Below are 9,058 nucleotides of genomic sequence, written 5' to 3' on the forward strand. Positions count from 1 at the left end.
AGGTTTTCCTGATTCCTGAGGACAGGTGGTGGCCAGGGAAGGCTTTCTAAATAGAGGTTTCCCCAGAAAGGCTATGCTTGCCCCTGTCATGGGGCTGAACGGCGGGACGGTTAGAGGGGCAGCCACTCGAAGCCTTCTCTTCTTTCCCCTGCCAGCTGCAGCCCTTGGACGAGGCAGTCTTGCAACAAAAGCCCAACGTCAACGCAGTGGCCACGCTAGAGAAAGTCATCGAGATCCAGAGTGCGTGGGCACAGGCAGAGGGACTCAGGGCCCAGCTTGCCAAGGGGGCGGAGCTTGCGTGACGCCAGGGCTAGGGCTGGGGGTGTCCGTACGTTTGGGGGTTTCTGGCTCTCCCTGACCCCCGGCCCATCCCTCATCCACAGGCAAACACTGGAGCTGTGTGCAGAGGTTCGCTGCTGGTCTAGGCCGTTCCCTGCGGGAGGCCCAGGCCGGTGAGACAGAGGAGGCTGAGACTGTGAGCGCCATGGCCTTGCTGTCGGTGGGGGCCGAGCAGGCCCAGGCTGCTGCAGGCCGGGAGCACAGCCCCAGGTGAGGTGCCCCCCACCTCCCTGCCCTCGCGCAGACCGCTGGCCCCCATCCCACAGTGCTTCAGTGCCCTGCCCTGTGCTTGTGCCCACAGGCCAGCAGAGGAGCCCATGGAGCAGGAACCTGCCCTGTGACGCCCTGGCCCCCACCCCTCTGGGCTTCATCATTGTGATTTTGTTTATTTTTTCTATTAAAAAACAAAAAGTCACACATTCAACAACGTCTGCCGTGTGGGTCTCTCAGCCTCGCCCCTCCTGCTCCTCTAAGCTGCCTCAGGCCCCCCCTTCCCCCCACCCCCCGTGGCCCATGTCTCAGCTCTAGAAGTTTGCGCCCTCTGTAGGGCCAGGGGTACCCTTTCCAGCCCTTCCCTCACGTTGTATCCCACACCCACTTCCTGCATTCTGTCTTTGTCCCCCTTGGAGCTTGGGCCAGCTCAAGGTGGGCCTGGGGCCCAGATAGCACCTTCCGGTCCTGGGGTCCCCGAGTGAGGAGGGAACAGTAAGTTTGGTGCCTTGGCTTCAGCTGACTTAGGGGGAAATGCCTTAATTTCACCCTCCTCCCCTCTCCAGCCCCAGGGGAGGGTCCGGAGGGTCCCTCTACAGTCTTAAGGTGTAGCGTGGAGGGGAGGTGGGCTCCCGCCCTGCGATTCTCACTCTTTTCCCCCAGTGTCCTCACCATCTCCACACAGACCCCTCTCTCCTCCTCCTTTCTCCTGGCCTCAGCAGCGAAGGGAAGCTTTGTGCCGTCGGATGTGGGCCTGAGGTCTGTGGGCAGGGCTGTCTTGCCTTACCCTCCTCAGGGCCTATTTCCCCTTCTCAGGGGCTGGAGAGGGTGAAAGCGTGGGGGGAGGTTTGGAGCTGCACTCCTGGGTTCTGAGGGGCCAAGGGGAGGCGCAGAACCGGGCCTGCTCTCCATCTTATTCTGTCGGCCTCCCTGCCCCTCTGCTGGCACAGTCTGGGGAGCGGGGAGAAGGTGGTCCCTGCAGGGGGGCTCCAGGCTGGTGAGAGCCCCCCTGCTGTTCAGGACCAGATTTCCCCAGCCGTCCAGCACGCTGCAAGCAGAAGGGTCAGTGGCCCACCTTCCTCTCCTGGGGCCTTTGGCTTTGAAGCCTGGGGATGGTGAGTGGGAGTTCTAGAAGGGGCAGGGCCAGAACCCAGGAGTCTGCCCTCAGCTGTAGCTTGCCTTCCTCCTGGGCTTCCTTTGTGGGCCACCAGCCCAAGGGAACTAAGACCAGGATGGGGCTGGGCACTGCCCTTTCTCTTTCCCAGAAGCCCTGCTAGCCTTCTTGTTTCCAGGGCTAGGAGCCCACAAGGCTTCTAGCAAATGCTCTCCAGCCTGTGGGAAACCAAAGATGGGAAGCAGCTCCTAGGGGGCTGAGTCTTCCTCCCTCCTTCTCCCCAACACCGCATATACTTTCTTTCCTCCCGTCCCCAGGGCTCCACCAATCTGTTTACATATTTATTATCCTAATGGGGGCCTGAGCAGGGTTGAGGGAGCCAGGGGAGGGGCGGGAGTCCCACCACCATTGGTTCATTGTGCGCTTGTGTCTTGTGTGTTGTTAGTGTGTTCTAGATCCTCCTGGGGGATGGGGCTGGGGCTGGGCCCAGGGTACCAGGCCTCCCCATGCCGAGCCCCAGCTCCGGGCCGCTTACCCTCCCTCTCCCCACGGCTGGTCTGGTTCTCATGTAAACCCACTCCTTGCTTTGTCTCCTTGGACATGGATTTCAGTTAAGTATTGTGTAACCTGTTACACTGTGTGTCCTTGTGTAAATAAACTTGTTTCTGGCAGTGCCTTCTGGGGCCAATGTCTCTGTTCTCTGGGCTCTCAAATGGAGTTGAGGGTCTCATTCCCCCTCCTGGCCAAAAAAAAAACTACTTTTCTCCAGCCCCTAGACTAGCCAATTTAGGAAACAAGAGGCTGGGGTGGGAGGGAGTGGGATCTCTGTCCTGTGGGTTAAGAACAAGGTTTCACTGAACGTAGCCACAGCATCTCCTGGAACCTCTGTGTGGCCTACGTGGTGATGGTGGGGAGAGGGTCCGGGCTGAAGGTCTCCCTGTTCCTTTTGACTCTCAGTCTCTGGGGGCACAGGGTTGAAGCGGGTGCAGAACAGGTGGCCTGGCAAGGGTTCCACCTGCAGCCACACGGGCAAGTCCAGTGGAGATGTGCACAGAGTCAAGAGAGGAGTCCAGAGGTGTGGAAGGGCTTTATTGGGGCTGCTCTGAGCCCCTCACAGTGTTACAGGAACCCACTGGTCTCGCTGTTGCCTTTGCCCTTTGGGGACATGGGAGGGAAGGCAGGAGAAGGACCAGCCTTCCTGGGAGAGAGAAGGCCCTTCTTTGGGGCTGAGACCAGGTGGTGGGAGAAGTAGAAAATTCACCATGAGCAGGGCCTGTTGGGGGCTGGAAGGGGACGGGGCTGCCTCCCCGGAGTGTGGAGGTCACGGAGTGTGTGGGCTTTGGGAGAGGGAAAGTGGCAGTAGGAGGCACCTAGAGTCAGGAAGAGCGGATGGGTGGTGCTTCCTGGGCACTGAACGTGTGCACCAGCCAGGGCACGAGGGCCAGGACCAGGCATGGCCAGAGGGTGTGCTTGAGGAAACTGAAGATGTAGAAAAGGCTGATCTGAGGCGGGTAGCCCAGCCAGTCCAGGGGGCCCAGCAGCCCCATGGCCAACACAAGGCAGGCTAGCTTCTGGCCATGTCCCAGGTATGCCCGCCGCACCTGGGCATAGCAGGGGGAGTGAAGGGCGATGCCCAGACCCAGGGCGGCCCCTGAGTCACGGCTCAGAGAGGCAAAGGGCCGGCTGTCCAAGTGCACCCACTCAGGCCGTTCACACCACTTAGAGGCTAGGTTGATGGACCTGTGGGGAGCGAGAGTCTTTGCCAGGAGAGAGATTCCCCTGGGTCCTAGAGGGCTGATGGCTCTCCACCCCTTTGGGGCCTACCGCCATGTTCTGCCGTGACCCCAGGAGACTCAATGTTTGTGAACAGCTAATGTCCCATTTTAGCTACAACCAACCAGAGACCCACCGGGCCAGGTATAGGTGAGACCCCAACTTGCCCAAGCTTCAAAGCAGGACTTACCAAGAAAGATCCAGGCCCAGTGTAAAGAGGGTCCAATAGATGAGGCTGGCACCCAGCAAGAGGGCCAGTGAGGTCAACCCGTAGAAGCTTAGCTCCCGCTCCGTGGGCACCCGGGGGGTCATCAGCCAGCCCAGGACAGCACCTAGGGAAGTGGGGTGACAGCAGCTTCAAGGAGTTTGGGGATATGACCCCCACCCCGAGCCGCAGGGTAGTTTGGCAGGAGAAGGGGGCCCTTGGGGTTGGCTGTACAATGGGAAGATCATACGCTGGTCCTCCCACTGCCAACGGCACCCTCTGGGTCCACCCTGTTGCCCCAGTTGCTCACCAGTTATTAGGCCAGCCAACACCTGGTGAGGGAAATGTGCTAAGAGGAAGACCCGGGACAAGCCGACCGCCAGCAGGAAGGTGCAATAAGCCAAGCTAGGTATCACCCTCACCCAGCGGCTAAAAAGAAGAGAGGCAAATGGTTCAGGAGGCGTCCACGCACAGCTGCGCTTCCCTCAGCACCCAGGCACCTCACAGTTTGACCAGATGCCCTGGCGTCTGCAGAACTCCAGCTCCCAGGCTGCCCTGCTGCTGGGTCTTTTGGGTCCAGGGTACCATCACCTCTGCCCCCGTTGGTGGGCAATGCCAAGGTGTACCTGTGGGTCCGAGTGGCCACTTGGGAAGAGATGGCCGTCATTATGGGCCAAAGGGCTGCTCCTGTGATCATACAGTGTCCGGAAGGGCTGCCTGCCAGGGGATTTAGAAGCTTGTGGTGAGAGGATGCTGGTGGAACCCAGGTGCCCCTGGTGATCGCTCAACACGGCTGCCTCCCCGTGGCCGAGGGGGGAGCCTTCCTCCAGCACTGACCCTTAGCTCCCTCTGCCCTGAAGCGGCATGGGTGCTCTCCTCCTATAATTCAACATGGTCTTCCCTGGGTTTCTTTGTTCTCTGGCCCAGTAACTGAGAGGCTGGGCCTCTGATTAGGTTGCCCTAGCTGAAAAGTACGACCAAACACTCACTGAACCCTAACCACATTGGGAGAGGGAAGTTTGAGGCTTCTCACCTGGACCAGTTTCACAAGAAGGGGGGAACTGGTGAACCTGGGCTGGAGCCTGGCTGTAGTACCCAGACTCATGGACCCACCAAAAGGGCCTGTCTCCAAACAGAAACCTAGAAGAGAACAGATGCGAGATGCCATGACACGCACACACAGCCAGGGGAACGGGGGCCGAGGCAGAAGGACACCTGGAGTACTCTGGAGGGCTTACAGGCTGGAGTCAGAAAGGGTGTCCAATTCTGTGCCATTGCCTTGCCAGGGTTTTTTACCTTGGAACAGGAGAAAGCATGCTATTTTTTTTTTAAAGTGATAAGGAGGCAAGAGATTGTGGTGTGTGCGTGTGTGTGCTCTGAGATGCTCAGAAGTCCCATCCTTAGCCCTCCCGCTACAGGGCCAGCTCTGCTCTTGCCATCTATAGAGAGCCCAGGACCTGCCCCTCGCCCTCCCTCCCCAGACCCTCACTGACCCTCCTGCTTCTCCTCTCTCCATTTCCCAAATTCCAGCCTGAGTTACTTAGGTAAGCCTCTGGTCTTTGAAAATGGGAGTGGGGAATGGACAAGGAGGCTGAGAGAGAATAAGGAAGACAAAAAAATTCAAAATCCACTGGCTTAGCCAGGTGCTTCACTGGACCCTGGGAAACACACTGCAGAGGCTGCTGTGGCCAGAAAGAGAAAAGGTGGGAGAGCAGAAGAGATGCTGGCAGGAAGCCAAGTGCTGGGGAGGGAGGTGCGGAAGGGACTTGCCTCTCCCTGCCAAAAAGTGAGCCTGGATCATGCACCAGATGCTCAACACATACTTAGGAAATGAACAGGGGCTCTGCCATGTGGGGGGCATTAAGGGTGTCTACCCAAGGGGGCGGTCTTAGGGGAACAGGACTAGAGAGGAAGGCTTATACAGACTCTGAGGAAGAAGAGCACAAAGCAAAGAGCAATTCAGTAGGAAGGAAATGATCAGACAATTGCTTTCCGTTTACAGCAGGGATGAAGCCCTGGCTGAGAAGAGTGGAAGGGAAGGTATTTTGTTTTTCAGCAAGTCATTCCAGCCCATCCATTCAAGTGTCTCCTATGAACCTCCCTTCCCTCCCCCAGGCTGGCAATCTGGCAACAGAGACAGTGGTGAGGGGTGAGGGGAGGTGCAGCTGCATGCCTTCTGCACCCAAGAGAGAACAGGTGGCACAAAGAGATACACCCCAAGGGCCCCACCCACTTGCCTGGGCTTCCTGGCTTCTAAGTCTGTGTGCAGAGCCTACTAGTGAATGAAGGGGAAAAGGGAGAAGAGAAAGTGTTCCCTGGAAGGCAATGCTTTAGCCCAGTGCTTTTTGAAATTTACTGTGCACACAAATCGCCTGGGGTCCTTGCTAAAATGCAGATTCTGATTCAGTAGCTCTGGCGTGGGGCCTGAGATTCTGCATTTCTAGCAAGTTTTCAAATGCTCCTTATGCTGCTGGCCACGGTCTGGGGGACCACACCTTAATCTGCAAGCCTTTTCTGTCCTTAGCCACTAGTGTGAAGCCTGGCACAAAGCATGCTTCTTAAAAACTATGTCAAATAAACGAATGAATAAATGAATCAAAGAGTGAGTTGAGAAGCAGGACTTTCTGCTACTTAAGTCACCACAGATGCCTGTTAAAATACAGATTCCCAGCCCCTCCCCTGGAGTTTCAAAATCTGTCTGTCTGAGGTGGAATGGGGTATTTGCATTTTAAATACGCCCCCTTAGGTGATTTCTCTGATCAGGCCCGTTAAACACTAGTTTAGTGATTAGGATGGGGACTCTGAGGTCCAAGATGCACAAAGATGCTCATAGGGGAAAAGTCAGTGGCCACGGGGTAGGGGTGGGACGTCTTAAGGCCATGGGTTCACTGTCGGGGTGGGGTGGGGGGGAAGCCAGGCCTTTGAGGCAGCTGACGAGAGAGATCAAGGACTGCACAGGGCTCAGGGCCTTTGGGGGTGGGGGACCAGGACGCGGGAGGGCTTCGCTGTCTCACCACTTGAAGACGAGGTTGAGCCACTCGGTGATGAGGCTGATCCAGAGCACCGCGATGCCCACCCGGCGAGAGGCGTAGTAGGCCACGGGGAAGTAGAACAGAAAGAGGCTCTTGGGGTCGCCCAGAAAGGTGACCCAGAGCCACACGTTCTCCAACCAGGGCAGCTGGTTCTGCAGCGCCTCGGCCATCGCGATGCCGGCGCCCAGCGTGGACTCCATGGCGACCACGGGGCCGGCCCGGCCAGGCTTTGAGCTAAGGCGGAAGCCGAGGAGTCCAGGCGACCAGGAAGCAGCTCCTCACGGCCCTCCAAAGCCCACCCTTCGGATCCGAGGCCCGCCCCCTGGCGTTGGCCGGGAAAGCCCCGCCTCCTGCCCCGCCCCCTGCAGCCTCAGGCTCGCGCGAGCCAGGCCTCCTGCCGGTACCGTTTCCTCCTCCTGCGCTCTTCCCGGGCCTCCCTCTCTACTGGGCAGCGCAGGGGACAAATCTTTTCGAAGGCGTTTCCGCAGAGCCCCACGTGGCTGCTATTGCCGGCACGTGGGCAGAGGGCGTAGAGGCGGCTCCAGCTGCTGTTCCGGGTCATGGGACAGACTAACCTGAGGGTCGGCGGTGCGTCCAGGGTCCCTCCTTTACTTCTGTGAAGATGGATATGTAATATCCCGGGCCAGGATTCCTTCCAGACCAGACCTTTCTCCTCCAGTACAGCTACCCTCCAAAAATATTTCGAGATCTCTTGGAGAGAAGGCTAGGGACAACCCCTGCTCCGGGGAGCCGGGCATCCCTGGTTGGTGCTGAAGCGGGCCCCTACGTTTGCACACACAGCTGGCTAATCGGTACACGCCTTCCTCCCCCAGCCCAAGACTCTCCTGCTTGAATTCCTCTGCTGTTGATTTGGAGGCTGACAGATCCGCCTCTTGATTTTGAGGGGTCATGCCTAACGGCTTGAGAGTTGTTACGCATAGCACAGTCTAAATCACCCTTCCTCCCAGTTCTGTGCTCGCCTTGCTCCTCTCCTTTCGTCATCTTGTCATCTTGCCTTCCAGAACCCCGCTGGGCAGATAAACCATGAGATAGTAGCTGGGTTGGTAAAGGAAGAGGAAAGGCACACACTCACGACAAAAATTGGAATAATCCCTTGGAGGAACACACAGAAAATAGAAATCTCAGCAATTCTAGGTGAGGTCTTGCCTAGAGGCAGAGGTGAGGTGGGAGGAGACTGGTGAAGTGGTTCCTTCCTACCTCAAGCAACTTTGTTCTTCGAGAGTTTTTGAGGGGTAAAAATGAGAATGTAAATTTGGGTTCTTCTTGGAAAGAGATTAATTTCACTAATTAAAAGGGTGTGGGGAAAGGAAGCTGGATACAAATCTCATTTTGCTCCCTTGCTAAATGTTTTTCAATTGCCCCAAGGAAAAAGCCTAAATTTTCTGTCTTTGAAAGTTTGCTTGGCCTCTAGCCACAACAACCTTTACCAGCCCAGTCCCACATTCTGTTTCATGATATTTCTGAGCTACTCTACGCTCCCTGAAATCACCAAGCTCTCTCCTTTTAGGGGTCCTGACGTCTGCAGTTACCTCTGCTTAGAATGTGGCCACTCTCCCTGCTTGTCTTTCAGATCTCAGATTTTTCCACTTCTTCCAGGAAGCTTTTCCTTACAGTGCCTGGCAGTCATTTATGAGAACCTATAATCACAATGTTATATAAAAGGTGGAGTGGCAGTTATGTATGACTTGTTATGGGGTAGATGTGAAAGTTCTCTGGAAAAACCCAAGTATGAGGGAGCAGTATGTTTATTTCTATTACAATGATTGTACTAATACGGGCCCAACTTTAGGAAGTTGATGTCTCTTGCAAGGCAAGGAAACACTTTTGAAACTTGTTCAGGTTAAGTAGTGCCAGGACTGGCCCTTTGCCTCCCTCTCTTTGCCTGTTGTTACTCATACATGAGGCTCTAGAATTTCTTTAGTGGAAGGGTAGGTGGGTTAGGGATGGCAACTGGTGATGGTAGGGCTTGAAAATGCATCTGCATCGTACTTACATGTTAAGAAAACTGTTTCGTATATTACACAGTCATTAATGGGGGGCCCAAAACTCCTGCTCCAAGGCTCCCTTTGTCAATACCATTGCTCCTCATTCTGGCTCTTTGCCCGGTTTTCTAGAGGAGAGGGCAAGATGGGAGATGGGGAAGCATCTTGAGTTCCAACAGTGATGGGTGATCACGGAGGAACTACCATTTATTGAGGATCTACTACGTGCCATGCATTTGTACACATTATCTCATTATCTCCCGCTCCTCCTAACTACTCTGTGAGGTATTATCTAATTAGCATAGCAGTAAATAGCACCGCCTTTGGAAACAGGTAGAACGGATCCTTGCTAGTTGTGCGACCCCCCTGGACAAAGTTTAGT

General features: G+C 55.9%; 2 protein-coding genes across 7 annotated transcripts in view; one reads left to right on the forward strand and one right to left on the reverse strand.

Moving 5' to 3' along the window:
* The window catches only part of HDAC5 (histone deacetylase 5), a 34,830-nt gene extending 33,968 nt beyond the window's left edge, over positions 1-862 (forward strand). For 3 of the 5 annotated variants that reach the window (XM_059997827.1, XM_059997829.1, XM_059997828.1), the window contains exons 25-27: positions 156-240; positions 384-549; positions 641-861. In XM_059997827.1, coding sequence (XP_059853810.1) covers positions 156-240; positions 384-549; positions 641-680 — 291 coding nt within the window. In that variant the 3' untranslated portion in view covers positions 681-861. Of the gene's footprint in view, positions 1-155; positions 241-383; positions 550-640 lie in introns of all 5 variants that reach the window. The other 2 variants (XM_059997830.1, XM_059997826.1) reach the window with 2 other exon arrangements.
* Positions 863-2,738: 1,876 nt separating this feature from the next.
* G6PC3 (glucose-6-phosphatase catalytic subunit 3) lies at positions 2,739-6,964 on the reverse strand. Of its 2 annotated transcripts, XM_059998461.1 has the most exons (6): positions 6,656-6,964; positions 4,675-4,781; positions 4,268-4,358; positions 3,952-4,070; positions 3,627-3,768; positions 2,739-3,403 (listed from the first exon to the last, which is right to left on the reverse strand). In XM_059998461.1, the coding sequence occupies exons 1-6, from the start codon at positions 6,871-6,873 to the stop codon at positions 3,040-3,042; spliced, it is 1,041 nt and encodes a 346-aa protein (XP_059854444.1). In that variant the 5' UTR covers positions 6,874-6,964; the 3' UTR covers positions 2,739-3,039. The 2 variants fall into 2 exon arrangements, with proteins under 2 accessions (XP_059854444.1, XP_059854445.1); XM_059998462.1 differs by lacking the exon at positions 3,952-4,070 and having other exon boundaries at positions 3,238-3,403.
* Between the last annotated feature and the right edge of the window lie 2,094 nt (positions 6,965-9,058).

This window comes from Delphinus delphis, chromosome 19 (genome assembly GCF_949987515.2).
Source record: "Delphinus delphis chromosome 19, mDelDel1.2, whole genome shotgun sequence".
Lineage (NCBI taxonomy): Eukaryota > Metazoa > Chordata > Mammalia > Artiodactyla > Delphinidae > Delphinus > Delphinus delphis.

What these genes read in the sequence shown, in the direction of transcription:
- G6PC3 (XM_059998461.1), bottom strand. Translation starts at nt 6,873, where the DNA reads ATGGAGTCCACGCTGGGCGCCGGCATCGCGATGGCCGAGGCGCTGCAG. An exon ending in GTGGCCACTCGGACCCACAG is followed by an intron (nt 4,071 to 4,267) that starts GTACACCTTGGC and finishes TCTTCTTTTTAG; the next exon opens with CCGCTGGGTGAGGGTGATAC. An exon ending in GTTGGCTGGCCTAATAACTG is followed by an intron (nt 3,769 to 3,951) that starts GTGAGCAACTGG and finishes CCACTTCCCTAG; the next exon opens with GTGCTGTCCTGGGCTGGCTG.